Genomic DNA, 18,745 nt, shown 5'->3' with positions numbered 1-18,745 from the left:
CATTGGACACCAAGGAGTAGAAGGAACTAGAACTAATGTTAATCTACTAGCAGCAAACTTTCCCAGTGACAATATGGTAATCTATTACCTGGAAAGTGACTAAATGGGACACGAGGAAGAGACTAGCTAGCAGGACACTGTATTCATACCTTCCCAGGGCAGCTCTAAGCTCTCTCTTCCCTCACCCTCTTCACCTGCAGATGGTAAGTAGAAATGGTCATACAGCACAACTAGTCTCATACAAGGCTGGAGGAGCAAACTAAAATATCTATAGTGGATTATGATTCATTGCCTTTTCATCTTCATTCGGGGACTGAACTGTGGGGGTTTACAAACTTTTTGTGCAGTCTTTATTTATAACATGGAATGCAGAAACAGTATAGACAGAATTATAAAGAACAAATATTAAACTTCTATTAAGAACCTTCTAGCTACATAAATTTCAAACCAACACATTTGTGTATCAAAATAGATAACTATAAAAGAAAAAAAAAAAAAGATAAAAAGGAAAATGCTCCCGTAGTTGGGGATTTTTTTTTTATTTTTTAGTTGGATAGTGGGAGGTGGGGATCTATTTCTCTGATTGGCATCCTGAGCACAGGCGAGAGAATAGATAGAATTCAGAGGGGCGATTTCTGTTGACACATACCATTAGGAAATAGGGTAAGCTTAGAAATTTAGAGGGACCCTAGCATGGGAGAGTTGTGAAAAGAGTACCAGGGTTCCCATATTTTTTAGCACCTATTAATACTATCGTGGAGTAAGCTTGTAAAATGAACTCCATGGAGACGATGTACCAGAAAGGTAATGTAAAAGATATGATATATGGCGAGTTTGGATTTTTCCATTCTTTAGCTATGTGGAGTCTCGCTGCATTGAATATATGCTACTCAACTTGTCAGTTGGTATGGTGATCGTCCGTATGGGATAGTAGAGTAACATGACAAGGGGGTCTGGACCTATATGAGAGCCTATGATCTGTTATATCAAGTCAACAACTAGCCAGAAAGTGGAGAAGTGGGGGCATTCCCACTGGATATGAAAAAAGGATCCTATGCGCCCACATTCGCTCCAGCATAAATCAAGGGTAGTGGGGAATATTCTGTGGGGTTTAGAAGGGACCATATACAATCTAGTGTAAATTTTATAGTTATTCTCTTTTATAGAGGTATTTATAGAAGTTTTAGAGATCCAATATTTGATGAATGATCATTCCTCCTGGTCCAAAGACCTTTCCACATTGGCCTCCCACGCTTCTTCAAATGGTTCTAGAGACTGTTCCATAGGGAATAGAATGTTGTGATGTGGCAGGGAAATGAGTCCCTATTTGGCTACTTGATACATGCATTGTCTTCCAAATATAGTAGGTTTGCAGAGTCTGGAATATTTTAGATGCGCTTGAATAAAGCCTTTAATTTGGATATATGAAGATATAGGGACTTTTCGCACAAGACAGGAAATGAGGTAAGAGCAAATTCTTCTAGTATGTATGTAAACTGCGTGATTCCCGCTTGTGTCCAGGATGAGGCACATTTTGTGGTGTTCCCCATTTGGAAAAGTGGGCGCATCCAGATCGGAAACCCCTGACATAGTGCCAAACTAGCCCAAGGCCAGGCAGCACAGGATAACCAGACTCAGCTTTCAAAGGAAAGGATTCCTATTGGCTTTGAAGATTCTAGATATAGTCGAATAATCAACTACCTTTATTCCCCATTGGAGTCCAAGCAAACTTGACTCCAATGAGTGTGTCTGTTTGTCTGAGGACACAATACACAGTAAAACAAATAAGGGGATAGGAGCCAGCTAAAACCTGTGAAAGGGTTGGGCCAGGGCCAATTGTAATTTAAACCCTTGAGTGGAAAAAGGCCTTTTTCCCCCCAATTAGTACAGGAAGTTCCTGACCAAACCTGTACCATTCACCTCAATTACTGATGCCATACAAACAGGAAATAACCATTTTTATATACATGAAGTGAAATGGAAACAGTACTTTACAGTACCCATATGACAATTAAGAACCCGCTTAATTATCTACGTGAAAGGAGAGGACAGACAGGCTTACGTCTCACATGAAGTCATCAGGAACCCATTGCAATAAGTTAGGGGTTCGTGATTATTCCTTAGAACCCATCATTTATGATGTCTTTGTAGGCACCTAACCATCAGCCTGGTCCCATTTTTGTGTTGTTGTTCTGCTTTGAGCCTGATCCTGGCTATAAGATTTTTTGGTGTGGTTCATAGATGGTGGTTAATATAATGTCAAATATTTCAAGTCAAATATATCAATAAAAGACCTTTGAGGTGTTATATAGAATTTCCAGTTTTACGTTGTTGCTGTATCCACAAACAGTGCAGATTACCTTATTGCGTTCACCTGTGTTCCTCCTGTTGCAAATTTAGATATTTGGCTTTCTATATAAACCCCTCAATTTCATTTACTACTTGTCTGTGCAACAGGTTACTTGCTGTGCAAAAGTGCACAACTGGTTCCTTGATCATGTTTTCAGACTTTGCTTGATATCTGCCTGCCTTGACCTTACTTCACTGCTGACTGCTGTTTGCTGCAGATCTTTAGCATCTTTGTGTTGTGACAATATACTTGTATGTGAAGTCAGCAGTCTTCTGGTAAGACTACTTTGGAAAGGGGAACAGGTGGTTTCTTACTTTGGGTTCCTGTGATGAATCCCAAACCTAATATTCTGTGTCCCAAGGAACCACTGACAACTGCAAGGAGCATAGAGGGTACTCTTCCTCACACAGAGACTTACATGTGGAGTTTTCTTGGGAGGGATAAATATATTCAATGGGTCTATTTTGCAAATCTAAAATCTATCCTAAATCTAGGCATTAGTAACTTTACAGCACTGTGTATCTAACTTGTACCTTTTGCTACTGATTTATGATCTTCAGTGGGTTGGGGTTATACAGCTTCCTGTAACCACCTTTCATAGTAAACTTATGCTTTTACCTTCTGGTCTTGTTACTGGACGGAATGAAGCAACACTTTTGAATGTTGGATCTCTGCCTGTTTCAGGAGGTTCATAATTTCGGAACAAATGTAGTTCAGCTGGGTGCCTATCTGACATTGTTCCAGTCACCATCACCCTGGGAAGGAGAATGGAGTTTGGTAAAGGTAAATAGAGAGGAAAAAAGGCTATTAAACAGTGGATATGCATACTATTGTCAGGAAGTCACAGGAATTGGAAATTAAAGAGGGAATTGCAGAAGTTGGGCCAGAGAAGAAAGGTGGTTCTAAACATTCTGATGAATTAGGCAGGAACTGATATAATCCCATTGTCCTCCCTTACACAAAGGGACATAAGAAGTTGTACTACTGTGGCTGTTACTTTTGCACGGCATCTGTATATGTGACCTGGATACAGCTGCAAGGGGTCAATCACTTTCACTACTTAGTTTTTCTCTCACCTTACGGGAGGTACTGCATTCCTACCTATGGCCTTCGTAAACGACAATCAGACCATGCGAATGATTGAATTTCTGAGTCCTGGACAGATCACAGACAATGCACCCCGTACAAAGAGCTCCTTCTTTAAGGTTTAAAGAGCAAGTGCAAATTGATGATACCAGCAACTCCTAGTTGCTGTGGAAACCACAGACAACCTTAGGTTGGAACGTAGGAACTGTACAAAGGACAACCTTGTTTTCAAACAGGCAATACAACACCTAGGAGAACAATGACCTTCTAGATGAAAAAAACAAAACAAAAAAAACAGAACAAACAGGCTCAAAAGCAGCACACAGCAGTAACGTTTAAAGCCAGGTTCATGTTCCATGGAGATAAAAGAGAACTGAATTGTGACCAAACATGACCCTCTATTTTTAAAAACAATAAGCAGTTCCAGATGGTGATTAACAAAAACACTTAGAGGGCAGAAACCTACACAGTTAGTAAATGGCCCACTGGAAAAAACCACTTGTTCCAGGGTTGATCATAGTCCCCACCATCCTCTTGCAGTACCGATGGAAGTGTGTGGGTTGGGTAGGCGTGGCGATTTTAAGCTCCTGCAGAGAGAAAACCCAAAACACAATCAAGTTGAGGCCCAGGAACACCATGGAATTTGTTGATGTCAGAGATGATTTGGGCCTGTTCATTAACCAGGCCATGTAACTCCAAGAGCTAGCTAGGAAATGATGAATCACCCACTTTCTGAATCGTCTGATTCAGATATGGGATGGAGCGTCTGAAACTTTGCTTTCCCTAGAAAGTATAGCGAAGGAAGTGCTGGTGGTCCTCAGATATGAGGCTAGGAAGGCAAACATTTCTGATATCCAGGACACCAGAAAACTCCCCTTCCCTCATGGCTGAAATAACCACTTCTGAACCTCTTATCTTAGCTAATAGTTAGTAGGACTTACAGCTGTAAGAAGTCTTTATGTTCTCCAATTTGAAAGTCCAGAAGAGTTTCATTTAGGGATGTGTTGCCCCCAAGAAAGTGTCCTGAGGCTTTAAGGATTGGTCCCATGTATAAAGTCCAAAAAGTGAAAGGGTTAACTCATGGAAACTTCCTTTTGGAGGGTACAAGACCTATAGTTCCAAGAGTGCTCTTACCCATTTTTCTTGGAAGTGTTTTCTACTCTGGCTTTTTAACTAGCAGGAGGAATGGAGATTCACCCCTCTTTTAGAGGGCAGTAGTAAAGAATGCTTTTCCAGTGTGAAGTCATGTCAGAATCTCACTAATCCATATACAAAAAGGGTGCGCTAGCAACCTTGGTGGTACAGTTATGTATGTGCCAAATTCCAGGTTAAATTAACTGTTAGACAGCAAGGCTCCACTGTATGTTACCCTGAGTTGGTGCAATTCCTCTTGCAGTGTGTGGACTGCATTTCCCACCTACCTATCCATTCCTGGACCCCTCTGGGCTAGGAGATTTGGAGTTCTGGAAATCCTCTCCAGCTATGAACCCTTCAGTTCCGTGGCAATTTTGGAGGACAGTCCTTCAAGGACTGTCAGACAGACTATTTCCACCTTTAATTTGGTGATTAGGCCAGCTTTTGCAAGTGCTTGGGTGAATAAAGTGAACTTTCACTTAGGTGGAACAACTCTTGTAGGGGTTGCACACCCAAGTAAAGGTTACGCAGATCTCGTCGAATACCTTTGAGGACACAACCACCAGGTTAGTGGCCAGATACTTGACCAAATTTGAGGTGGCGCACATAGTCCTCTGGCTCAAATCCTGGCTGGTGTACAATACTTACAAAGGGTCCCTGTATTTGCTGCCTTTTTAGGAAGGCTTTCTTCAGGCCAGAACTGGTGAAAATAATCAAGATCCTATGGGTGTGAAGAGTTCTTTTCTTCCTAAGAATAAACCCCAATGGGATGTTCTTTGAATGCTCATGCTTCATTAGGCCTCTCCTCTGAGACATTTGACTGTTACCAATTAGAAACAATGTTGTGTTCAAGTTACAAGAAAAAAAGACTTCCCCCTCCAGAAGTCCCTGGATGCAATGACCAGGACTGAAGAAATGGAAAGTTTCATTGGTCTGCAGCTATAATTGACCTCTAATCATCATAGTCTCTCAATGATCCGTTTAACACCTGGCTGAGGCCAAGGACAGAGGTGGGTGTGGAAAAAAAAACTGTCACTCTCCAGGGAGAGCTACAGCTGTCCCTCATAGTTTAAACAATAAAAGTATGCAAAAGCAAAAGCCTTAGTCCCAATTGTTATACACAACAGTGGAAAATGAACTGAGGAGGATTAGGAGATAGAACAGGGAATTATAGGGAAGAGAAATCTGTACTTTTTCCCAGTGACATGCCGTATATTGGAAACATAACCCATAGCCTTTTGTCTCCATACTGCTGAAAGAGAAAGGAGGAAAAAAAAATATAGGAATGGAGAATGTTAATAGCAACCAAATCCAGCAAGTATAGTCATGGTAATTTTGCAAGAAGGAAGCCACAGTAAATGGTGATCGAGAAGGGAGGGTGTTACAGAAGATTAGAGACACAGAAAAGAGTCACATGAAATTGAGAATCACAGGATCTGAATGCAGTAAAAGGGAAAGTAAATAAGAACTAGGCAAATAAATTCAGGCCATTAAAAGCTGATAAAAAACAAACAGATATAAGAATTAGAAAAGAGAAGAAAGATAGACCAGTGCTGGGATGAAAGAAAGCACCAAGAAATATGTATACCAGTTTATAAAAAATAAGGCAGACTCACTTGGGGTACTTCACATCTGTCATTTTTGTTTGTTCTCCAAACTCCTTTTTTAGGAATTCTTCCAAAGGTCCAGACTCATATGGTCTTGAGCCACAAAAAACCTCATTCTTCATACGGAAGTACAGACAGCGGAGGTACTCCATGGGCTTTCCTGCCAAAAATAGGCACACATTTGGTAAAGTAAAACTATCTACTAAACAGTTGTTGGCATAGAACATGATCGGACCCCTCTAAATCTCATAACTAGAAACAATATTTCACACTGGAGATGAGGCAGTTCATATGGTTCCAAAGTTCCATATGGATATTAAAGAATATAGAAGAGTACACTTAGGTGAATAGCGGTCCGGTGCTCACATTGCCAGATTTAAACTCCAACGCACCAGCTGTCCTATTGAAACTGAGGTTCTACAGAAAGCATATGTCGCTTATTCTAGTCTCTCTATGTCATGGCTAAAAATAGTGGCACCCTTGCAGGTTTTTCTAATAATGCACCTTTTCTTTCATGAAAATTGCTTAAGTTGTCAATATTTTTGTACCCATGTGTATATTTATTTGGTTGCAGTGGAATAAAGTCATTGCTTATTTGACACAGAAATCCTAAAATGGGCCAGACAAAATTGTTGGCACCTTTAATAAATTGTTATCAATAATTATATATCAAACAAGTGTTTTTCTTCATTTTGGAACCGAGCTCACCTGTGGTTAGTAGCATGTGCCTGCAATATAAAAATCACTCCATAAACTAGCATGAATAGAGGAAAGAACTTTATCTCCTCTTTTGTGTCATTGTGTAGTACAATGAGTATGTAAGAAAGAAAGCCAGAAAATTGTCCATTGAGGTCAGACAGAAGATTGTAGCAAAGTATGGACAATAAGGCTACAACTAAATCTCCAGAAACCTTGATGTTCCCATTTTCACTGTATGTTATGTTATTATCAAGTTTTAGGCCCATGGCACTGTAGCCAACCTCCCTGGACAGGAGAAAACTTAATAGAAGATTACAGAGCAGGATTATTTCAATGGTGGAGAAAGCACCTCAATCAACTGCCATATATGGTAGGAGGCCCAGGAGGGCCCCACTGCTGAAAGAGAGAAAACATAAGAAAGTTCAGCTGGAGTTTGCACACACATGAACAAGCCAGATTCCTTCTGGGAGAATGTCATGTGGACAGATGAGACCAAATTATAGCTTTTTCCCTAACTTTGCAGGAAGTGAAATGAAGCATTTAAACAAAGGACCACCTATCCAACAGTCAGGAGGTTCAATGATGTTTGGGGCAGCTGTGCTGCATCTGGCACTGGGTGCCTTTAAACGTGTGCATACTATCATGAAATCTGAAAATTATCAGGCCATTGCGGAGTGCAATGTTGCTGCCCTTAAATGCAAATTTTCATGGCCAAATGTGTAATGAGGAAAACACTGTGCAGAACAGTTGTGAAAATATTGCTGATGTCTAGTTTTCCCCAACCATCAACTACAGATAACACCCTTAAATTGTTTTTTGGAGACGCACCGTTGTTTGGTAAAATTGAATCTCTATCACAGAAGTAATTCTCAACCCTGCAATTCTAACTGTGAGTTTTCAAGTTCCTTTTCTGTTACCAAGAAGTTCCTTAGAAAATAGGATTTTTATACTCACGATAAATCCCTTTCTCTGATTCTATCTGGGTGACACTGCTACCATGGGTTGTGAAAGTGGAGGTGGAGTTGGCACTTAACAGGTTAATGTATCATGTGGACAAACCCTCCCCTCTGCAACCCCCTGTAGCCTCTTCAGTCCATGTGTGCAAACCTCCAAGGAAGGGAAGTCAATCAACCAGAGACTAAACAGCAGAAGAGCAGAAGGAAGGGAACGCAGTCTCCCCCAGATGGAATCAGAGAAACAGATTTATCATGAGTATAAAAATCCTCTTTTCTCATTCATCCTATCTGGGGGACACTGCTACCATGGGGACGATCTAAAGCAGCCCCCTTAAGGGAGGGACCGCTCTGACAGCCCGGCACGTAGAGCACTACTGCCAAAAGCAGCATCTGCTGACACAAATAGAAGTGATAAAATTTGGTAAAAGTATGGACTGAGGACCAAGTGGCTGCCCAGCACAACTGGTCTGCTGGGGTCCCATTTCATGCAGCCCAGGATGCCCCCACAGAAAGGGTAGCATGGGCTAAAATACGATCTGGCACAGGTCAGTTAGCACTGACATAAGCCTGCTTAATAGTAGAAGTAAGCCACCTAGCAATCGATTGCTTAGAGGCCGGCCATCCTCGTTTTGAGGAGTCAAACAAAATAAATACCAAATCCGTGCGGCGAATCTTTGATGTCCTCCTTACATAAATTCTTAGAGCCCTAAGCATATTCAAAAACTCCATGGAACCTGTCCCTGAAAACTGTGGGCCACCGTGAATACCAGAACCACTATTTCTTGGTTCACATGAAAGCTGGAAACCACCTTTGGTAGGAAAGCAGGAACTGTTCTGAAAGATAAGATATGGTTCACGACATGAGAGCACATCCAATTCTGAAACTCTATGCGCCGATGCAATAACTAATAGAAATACAACTTTCATAGTGAAGAACCGTAATTCTGCAGTGTGTAACGGTTTAAAAGGAGATCCTTGAAGCATATTAAGCACCAGGTTAAGATCCCAGGGTGCCGTTGGTGAAACATATGGAGAGGTTGGATATGCAGGACTCCTTACAAGAAGGTCCTGACATCCGGAATGTCTGCCAAGCGCAGGTAAAAAATACACCGAAAGGGCAGATATCTGTACTTTTAGTGAACCTAGACGAAGGTCCGCATCTAGGCCATCCAGGAGAAAAGCCAGAAAACGTATAAGACGAAAAAAAAGCCATGTGGCACAGTCAGCTCTCGCACCATCTAATGTAGGTTCACCAATGGTAAATACACCCCGAAACTGGTTTTCTAGCCCAAAGGATGGTGTTCACTACTCGTGAACAATAACCTCTGGACCACCATAGGTTTGCCTCTAATTGAGCCGAGGCAAGTCCCGATGTGTGAATGAATGGTCCTTACTGAAGGTCTTCTCGAAGAGGTAATTTCAGACCCGGACCTACCGCTAGCCCCAGAATTTCTGTGTACCAAACTCACCGTGGCCAAGCGGGAGCCCCTAGTATACTGGGAGCCACCTATGCTTTACCCATCGACGGATACGGGGAATCATAAGGATGGGAGGAAAAAGGTACCCCAACCTGAAGTCCCATGGCATCGTCAATACGTCGATGGACACTGCCAAAGGGTCTCTTGCTCAAGAGCAAAACTGTGGTATTTTCCTGTTGTGATGAGATGTCATTAAGTCCAGATCCAGGATCCCCCATCGTAGGACCAGGGACCATAAGACCTCCGGATGGAGCAACCACCCGCTCGGCAATATCGCATACCGGCTGAGATAATCTGCTTCCCAGTTTTGGATTCCTGGAATAAAAATTGCTGAGATAGTAGGAGCATGGATTTCGGTCCAGGTCAAGTTCTGAGCCGCCATCCTCATTGCTCTTGCACTTCTTTTGTAAATGAAGTACCGCAGCCCCCCATCCTGTCAAGCTGGCTGTGGTTACCAAGATCCAGGACCATGGGGCAAAGAACCTTCCTATTGTCAGATTGTCCTGGACCATCTAACATCTCAGGAAAGCCTTCGCCTCTGCTGACAATTGTATCAGTTGTCCCTCTAATTTCAGATGTGATCCTGACCACTTCCTTAAGAGGTCCCATTGGAAGCAGCTCAAGTGAAGTCGACAATAAGGAAGGGTCTCGAAAGTTGATACCATCTTTCCTAATAGACATAAGCATAAGAGGACCAACGGTCTGCAGCAGGTCATAACCCGAGACGTTAGGTTCCTTAGGGATTGTGATATGTCATCTGGAAGGAAAACCTTTTGTTTGTTGGTATCCATGATTAGTCCCAGGTAGGTCATTTTCTGGCATGGAATCAACTGGGATTTTTCTCGGTTTATGAGCCATCCGTGCGTCTCCAGGATCCTGATAGCAAGGACCAGGTGCTGAGCTAGCAGGTGACCTAAGGAGGCATTTATGAGCAGATTGTCCAGAAAGGGCACTATTTGCACTCCTCTGGAATGAAGACAGGCTATCATTACTGTCATTATATTTGTAAACACTTGGTGCTGTCGAGAGGCCACATGTGAGAGCTCTGAATTGATAGTGAGACGGCCCACTGTGAATCTGAAAAGGGCCTGGTGAGCCTTCCAGATAGGAATCTAAAGGTAGGCGTCTTTGATGTCTATAGACACCATGAATTGATGACAGACCTGAGCGATTCCATTCCAAACCTGACCACCCGCAGGTGCAGGTTTAACCATTTTAGATTTAGAACAGGTCGGAACGAGCCATTAGGCTTTGGGACCAAAAAGAGAATGGAGTTGAACCCCTGTCTTTTTTGGAGTTCCAGAACCTGGCGGATGACTCCAACGGGAAGAAGAGAAGCAACACATGTAAGCATTGCTTCTTTCTTTCGAGGGTTGCGGGGCAAGTTGGTTGCAAAGAACCAACTAGGGGCCGGACCTTGAGAGATCTATCATGTATCCTCTGGTCATGATTCCCTGAATCCAGCGATCTTCTGATGACGCTGCCTACTGATTTCTGAACAGTAGCAGACGTCCACCCTCTCCCGCAACTATGAGGAGGGGAGGGAGACCATCAAATTGACGGCTTGTCCGGAAGCTTGGGAGAGGGACGTTTTGTGGAGGAGGAGGATCTGCCTCTATACGATTGTCTTCTAGAGGCCGAAGGTCTCGGTCTATGTGGCTGGCCCTGGCTAGAGCAACCCCCACGAAAGGACTTTCTAAATGAACAAAACCTTGGTGCCCTAGGTTTTGGGACATTCACTGGTAAGAAGCTGCTTTTGCCTTGTGTGGCCTGGCAAATTATGCGGTCCAGTTCAGGGCCGAATAACACTCCCCCTGAATAACGGAGTGATTCTAAAGACTGTTTAGATTCAGTGTCCGCATCCCAGGACGTGATCCATAAGGTTCTCCTGGCCGCTACTGCGGTTGCAGAAATAAATTAAGAAATGGAGGCTGCATTTTGGGTGGCCTCGCATAAGTATCCGGAAGCCTCTTTGAGATGCAGGGCGAGGGGAAGCAATTACGAATTTTGCAGACCCACTGCTAATTGGTCAGTCCATGTTTCCATAGCCCTGGCAACCCATGCCAATGAAAACATAGGTCTGAATGAAGTACCTCCTGCAGTGTAGATAGACCTTAAAAATCCCTCTATCTTGTGGTCAGTATTATCCTGCAGGGTGGCTGTCCCTGGAATAGGGAGTGTGGTGTGGCGTGTCAAGCGTGCCACTGGTGGATCAGCCCTTGGAACTTGTTCCTAACGGTTGAGGTCCTCCTCCTGTAATTGATATAAATGCCAAATACCTTTGCGGAATAGTACATTTCCGATCTGGTTGTTTCAAAGATGCTTCCGCTATTTCCTTCAGTTCCATTGATGTAAAAAAGCGGATAGCACATCACCTAGCTGTTTTAAAGAGACTTTGATCTGATGTCCTGGTCTCTTCTTGATCCAGAATACCTAATGTCTGACGAACTGCTGCCACCAGGTCGTCAATACCTTAATATCTGGAAGATTCTTCTTGGTCTATGACCTCTATGGAATCAGAGTCTTCTATTAGCTCACCCTCTTCTGAATATGTCTTCAAATCAGAGAGGTTTAACCTATCAAGTCCTCTAACTAGGGAAGCCAACTAAGACGGTTCTCCTGTAGGAGGGTCTTGTGAGGTGAGAACACATGGAGCCCCAGCCTGTCCTAAGTCCATGGACTGGGCGGTAACCGTAGTCCTGCTTGTTACGAGTGGGTCAATTGTTACTGAGGTAGAGGGGAAAAACCGCCGCAACCACTGGAATCTCTGTTGGTTTAGAGAGCAGCTCATCTCAACCCCGTGTCAGGTCATTTGCCCATGCTGGGGTTTCCACTAATGGCGGTGCGCTAGCCTGAGCCTGCATGGCCAGGGTACCCCCGATGCAGTCAGTACAAAGCGCCCCCGGGTCCTGTAGTCCAATTTGTAACTTATCTTTACACTTGGAACACGTATAATATTTTGCCTCAAGGTGCCTTTCCCTTATCAGAGATTTTTTAAGGGAACAGTATAACAGTACTACAATGTAATACAGGGAATTACTCACAAGCAAAGAGAGAGATACTAACTAGTCTATGACAGAGTCAAAAAATAGTATCCCTGTTAAGATTATGTGTTCTGCAATTAGTATTCTATATTTTAATGAAAATGCTATTGCAACAACAATTTAGTTTTAATATACCCCTATCTATGTTATAGAGATATAAGAAAAGTGGTAGTTAGCTTTCCAATCAGGCTAAGATGTCTTTTGGAGCTGGAGAGGTCTGTTAGGAACTCTGTGTCCCCGAGAAATGGTTTCTGCTCTTTTTCCCGGGATGTTGTTTTGGCGCCCTTGGAATAGTTCACTCGCTTCAGACTGCAGGGATGGACTCTGTCTTCTTAGTACCCTCTGTGCTGCACCCTTTTCCCGCTGCTCCTGATATTTCTGCTGGCAAAAGGCGATCTGCTGCATCTATAATATTCAGCAGTCGCTTGTAACAGATTCCTGGTGGCCGTTTTGTTGGTGGACGAGTGCCCTCCCCCCTTTGCTGTGGAGGGGACTTGGTACATTCCAAAATGCCCCCACCCCCCCAGTATTCCGATTACCAGTGCTCTTTGCCATCGCCGATATAGCGGTCCTTGATCAGCAGGACAGCGGCTATGAGCCCTATAAGCCGCTTGTCAGCGCCAAGTCTTGAAAGTGAAAAAATAAAACTTCCGATGTTGTTGTCCGGCTATCAATATATGAATAATTGTTCTCTGTATTAGTCGAACAGAGCACACTGCTTCAAAAAAGAAAAGTTAAAATAAGGAAAATAAGGAAAAGAAAATGCTTCCTGTCATTAAAGTAAGCCCAACTCCCTTGGCCACTTAACGAAGACTGAAGAGGCTAAAGGGGGTTGCAGAGGGGAGGGGTTTGTCAGCATGATACATTAACAAGTTAACTTAAGTGCCGACTCCACCTCCATTCTCACAACCCATGGTAGCAGTGTCCCCCAGATATGATGAAAGAGAAAAGTATTTTGACCAATATGAGGACTGCCCAATAGTTTCAACTAGATGTCTTCTTGTAGAGTGTAGGCAAAGCAGTTTAAACTTTTACTGCTTTACTGCTCATTAATGTTTTACCCTGTATTTTCTACTGATTGTGCATTGTATGGCGCTGCGGAACTCTTGTGGCGCCTAACAAATAAAGGATAATAATAATAATAATAAACTTACCATGCACTATGGCTAGTGCTAGGATACCTCCCGTGCTGGTGCCGGAGACCCAATCAAAGAGCTCCCTTATGGGACGGCCTGCGGTTTTCTCTATGGCAATAAGCAACTGAATAAGAACCAGTCCACGGATTCCACCTCCGTCCAAACAAAGGAGACGATCTCGCCTGCAGGTATGAGGGGAGTCAGTCAGCTCTACATAAAAGATGTTCCCTTATTAAGAGGAGGGCTTATAGTTTTTAAAAAAACAAGTAAAGCCACAGTTTAACATAGCTATAGATCAATATTGTGTATTAATGAGCTGAGTAATATACATGAAATAACTGTAGTGTTTATACTTAATATCCATATCCGGAAAAAGATGAAATCGCAAAAGAAAAGAAAGGGGGGGACTATCCTCCTAATTTATGGTTAGATTCCCATATATTTAACGGAGGGGGTACTCTTACCAACAAATAAAGTTACATTATCACATAGACCAAAGGAGGAATTCACAACATCGCGGCTGCGCATTTTTACAGCTAGCACGGTAAAATCTCTGCTCATTTTTCCTCGCACCTCTATGGAATGAGAGGAAAAATCAGTGGTTATTTCTGAAAAAATCCCCTGGCCGCTAATTGAAATCCCCCCAAGGTTGCAAACAAAAACAAAAAAGGTAGTCCACTAGTATACATTAACATATCATTTAAAAACACTTTTAATTCATTATTAAATGAAAGTGACACAAAAATTGGTCACAAAAGTGACCAATGATTTACTTATGGCAAAATCTAAGGGTAATTTTTCCATGCTCATTCTCCTGGACCTCTCTGCTGCCTTTGATACTGTTGATCACTCTTCTCCTACACACAATTCACTCCATTGCCCTTCACCACACAGATCTTGCCTGGTTCACTTCCTACCTATCGAACTGCACCTTTAGTGTTTCTACCTCTGGCACATCCTCCCCTCCATTCCCAGTATCTGTTGGGGTTCCACCAGGCAATGTTCTTGGCCCTTTACTTTTTTTTATTGTACACCTTTTCTCTTTGGGCACTAATTCACTCATTCGGCCTCCAATACCACCTCTACGCTGATCATCTCTCCTTCTATACTCGTGTAACCAACTGTCTTTCTGCCATCTCCACATGGATGTCCCAACGATACCTATAGCTCAACATGTCCAAAACAGAATTTATTATCTTACCTCACCACTATTTCCTCAGTCTCCCAAGCCCGCTGCCTTGGTGTCACACTTGACTCCGCCCTCTGCTTTATTCCTCATAACCAGACTCTCTCTCCCAGTCCTGTCGATAGGCTCTTTTCATACTTCTTTGCTACCAAAACTCCATTCTCTCATCATCTCCCGTCTTGACTATTGCAACCTCCTGCTATCTGGCATTCCTGACACCCATATATTCACACTTCAATCCATCCTAATGCTGCTGCAAGACTTCCTCTCTCATCACCGCTCCACATCTGCTGCACCACTTTGCAAATCCCTACACTGGCTCCCTGTGTCCTCCAGAATCAAATTCAAATTACTCACCCTTACCTACAATGCCCTCAACAACAATAGCCCTGCATACATCTCAAATCTCATATCAAAATACTCTCCCACTCGCCCTCTTAGATCTACCTCTGACCTGCGCCTTGTCTTGTCTCTGGTAACCACCTCTCACTCCCGCCTAGAAGACTTTTCCCATGCTGCTCCCCACTTATGGAATTCCCTACCACGCTCAAACAGACTTTCCGAGAGCCTTCATATCTTTAGATGCTCTTTGAAAACCCATCTCCTTTTTAGAGGTGACCTTATCCTCGATAACGCTATTCACACTAATGCACCCTCACAACTGTCCCAATCTCCACTTTGAGCCACACTAGCTCCTCTTGTTTCAGTTGTGCCATCTTACATTTAGAATGTAAGCTCTCTGGTGAGCAGGGTCCTCCATACCTTTTGTTTTCATGTCATGTTTTCGTTTTTTTTTGTCTACCTTGTATGTCCCTGTTTTATGTGGATACTGTTTTCCCTACTGTTCGGCGCTGCGGAGCACTGTGGCACCTTACAAATCTACGATAATAATAATAATAATGATTATTATCAAAATTACATTTAAACTAGGTATTTATGTGGCGAAATATTTAAAAAACAATAGGAAATAATAAAGTGGGAAACGAAGAAAAATTATTTAATTGATATTAAAATAAATAAACCCTTATGTAGGAGCCGGACCAATATTAGAGAAACAAGGATTGGCTGTAATTATATAGTAAATATTACATAATATTACATTGTCATTCCCACCCTTATTCTGGGTTGTATCTCATCTATACCCAGGTGTACATATTCACCACATATGTATACCCATATCATCATCATCCTGATTTGTAGGATGGATTTTACCTTCTTATTCAATCCTATGGTTGACTTATTTTCACAGTGTTTATACTTAACTAAACATGTCCTCATTGCACTCTCTCTCTCCTGCAGAACATTGCCATGTGGGCATGTGGGAGGGTGGTGCTTCTCTAACTAAACAGCCAATAACACAGAGCTTGGCAGAATTGCTGTGCTTTGTGCAGTGCTTTGTATATAGGACAGAGCCAGCGATGTCATAGCAAGTTTCTGTATTGTTTTGTTTCAGATCCAATAAGGACCTATCCTAAATATGTGGGAGGAGTTTCAACTGTCTTTAATGGTGTGGGAGGTAATATTTTACTTTTTAAAAATAATTGCTGTACAATGTCAGGTTAACAATGTATTTTACCTTCATGGGTCATATATTAAAAAAAAAACAAAAACACAAAAAAATCACTAAAATTTAGTTAACACCTGAATTACTAACGTCATTGCATCACTAAGCACAGCTTATGTGTATTTGATTCACAGGAGTTTATACTTCTATTAATGTCTCACGAGTTTTGATTGTATTAACACACAAGTTATGCTTATTTATTCGTGAATTCCTCTACATTATATCTAAACAAACTTGAGAAGTGATGTCTTTACCTCAAAATTCATTAGACACACTTGTGCAATTTAAGAAATAAATATCTTCTAGCTGGCAGTCTATAAGGATATCCAAAACCTGTGCCCTGTATAAAGGCCTGAAGCCTTGTGCATTTGTATGATCATAACAAGCGTTTTTGTTTTATTAAAAAAACATATATTTTTTTTATAAACATAAAATTTATAACCAGGCATACACTGTCCCATATAATATATATGTGTATGTTCCACTCACACTCTTAGGCCATCTCCTGCGAAGTCCACGCTGTCATGTGACACCAGCATACTGCTCAGACCGGTGGCAACATAGACCAGGTCCTGAAAACCTGAGTGAGAATTAACAAAGCAATCTTTTGGATGAGCAATCCCAAGAAATGAATGCAAGAGAAAGAGAACTCAACAGAAAAGAGTGTAGGTGGAAAAGTGCGCACATGTCCATTCACACTCATAAGAACAATTGTTTTCTGCATCTCGCACTTTGGATAATGAATATATTCCATTGCTACCACATGAACATGTCATGTGTCTTCTAAAGCAGGGTGACCCACACCCCGGAGCTCAGGCTAGATGTGAATTTCAGAGGCTACCCAGGCCCTCCCCAGAGGAATATTTCTTGTTTTTTTTATGCATAGGATCGACAGATATATGGTCTACTTCAAAGAGTGTCTAATAGAATTATTACTGTATGTCTCTGTCCATCCATGTCCAGATTGATGATGCGAGTCACTACAGCCCACTTCACGTGCACGGCTGCTTGTACATATTATATACATACACACTCCTTTGTACAGATAGCTCATGGAAAAGAGAAGAAGGAACATGTGTGCATACAAAAGAAATGCTTCCCACATTACAGGTTGAAGAACACAGTGGAAACACCTGGGGGAAAAAAAAAAAAAAAGAAGGACAGCGGAGGTGAACATAGGAAGATAAGGTCTGCAAAAAGAAAAAAGTGATAGGCAGAGGAAAATCTGGTCAGGGGCATCATCAGCACTCTTGGGAGCTCAGGACCAACTAAATAATCATGACATGGCCAAATGAACAACAAAGCAATGCAATTTTATGATATTTTTTTTCTAGATTAGAAATGTTTAGGTATAAGGACCCTTCAAGTGCTAACATTATTAGATTAGCTAGACAGATACTGAGCTCCCAGTAATGGGTGAATGGAGCAGAGAAGATCTGTGTTTGCAGGAGACAAGGCAGGTTACCTATGCTGCTAGTTCTGTCCATGGGAGGTGCGGTGATGGGGGAGGAGGCAGCTGGTGGAAGCTGGGTGTCAGGGGGAAAACAGCGCTCTGCTCCTACATTATAAAGCATGCCGAGTAGCACCTTGCGATTGGATCCTTTAAAAGCAGGACGGGAAGAGACAAAAGTCATATGCGGGTGGACCCCACTCGTAGTACGTGAAAAGAACTTTATTACAGATGTTTCACTGAAGATGATGATGATGATGATGATGGTGGTGGTGGGAAAAAAACAGCATGTTTATAGAGATGGAGATCTGGGGGTAAATTTATCAAGCTGCGGGTTTGAAAAAGTGGAGATGTTGCCTATAGCAACTAATCATTTTTAGTTGCTATAGATTCTAGCTGTCATTTTGTAGACTGTACTAAATAAATGATAACTAGAATCTGATTGGTTGCTATAGGCAACATCTCCACTTTTTTAAAGCCCCAGCTTGATAAATTTACCCACTGGTGTAGTACAGATGCAGAGTATTAAGGGTAATGTAGAATCCCACGTAGGAGTCTGGATACACAACAGAAAGATGTATGCATGCAAATGAAGATCTGTAAACAATAATGGATGTACTGTTTTCAGCAACTCAAATGGGATTTCAACAGAATGATTTGTATGTCGAAGAAAAAATTAAATTAGTATATGCAGTGACCCTTGATATCAGTATAACAGTCTGCTGACCTTTTCTGATGCCACAAGAAAACTTAATAAGGGAAAGTTCAAGGAGCTTTGGATCCACCCTTTTCCTTGTTGATATGCCCCCAAACTATCAAAACTTATTGAGGTTTACCACCTTTGCTAGACCTGGCTGCCATGAGTCCTGGTGTCTCCCCAAAGTCATTGGTCTGTTCCACGTTGGCCCCAAATACCATAAGGGCTTTTATAAGCTCCAGGTGATCCTTCTGTGGAATAAAGAAAAATACAGATTAACTTTCTTCCAACTGGACCATATAAAGAAAGATCGCTTCAGTTAAATGGGAGTCATTGAATATTAAGAGGCTGCATTAAT

At 42.1% G+C, this 18,745-nt stretch overlaps 1 protein-coding gene across 6 annotated transcripts in view; it reads right to left on the bottom strand.

The window, feature by feature from the left end:
• Positions 1-18,745, bottom strand: part of PLA2G6 (phospholipase A2 group VI) — a 75,619-nt gene that overhangs the window by 11,028 nt on the left and 45,846 nt on the right. For 3 of the 6 annotated variants that reach the window (XM_075182960.1, XM_075182959.1, XM_075182965.1), the window contains exons 8-14: positions 18,530-18,638; positions 17,706-17,840; positions 16,730-16,820; positions 13,509-13,672; positions 6,187-6,337; positions 2,969-3,105; positions 150-194 (exon numbers count right to left, since the gene is read on the bottom strand). In XM_075182960.1, the coding sequence (XP_075039061.1) occupies positions 150-194; positions 2,969-3,105; positions 6,187-6,337; positions 13,509-13,672; positions 16,730-16,820; positions 17,706-17,840; positions 18,530-18,638 (832 nt within the window). The remainder of the gene's footprint in view (positions 1-149; positions 195-2,968; positions 3,106-6,186; positions 6,338-13,508; positions 13,673-16,729; positions 16,821-17,705; positions 17,841-18,529; positions 18,639-18,745) is intronic. The other 3 variants (XM_075182962.1, XM_075182963.1, XM_075182964.1) reach the window with 3 other exon arrangements.

This window comes from Mixophyes fleayi, chromosome 8 (assembly GCF_038048845.1).
Source record: "Mixophyes fleayi isolate aMixFle1 chromosome 8, aMixFle1.hap1, whole genome shotgun sequence".
Taxonomy (NCBI): domain Eukaryota; kingdom Metazoa; phylum Chordata; class Amphibia; order Anura; family Limnodynastidae; genus Mixophyes; species Mixophyes fleayi.
The sequence above is the reverse complement of the archived record's forward strand: the minus strand, read 5'-3'. Positions and strand labels throughout refer to the sequence as shown.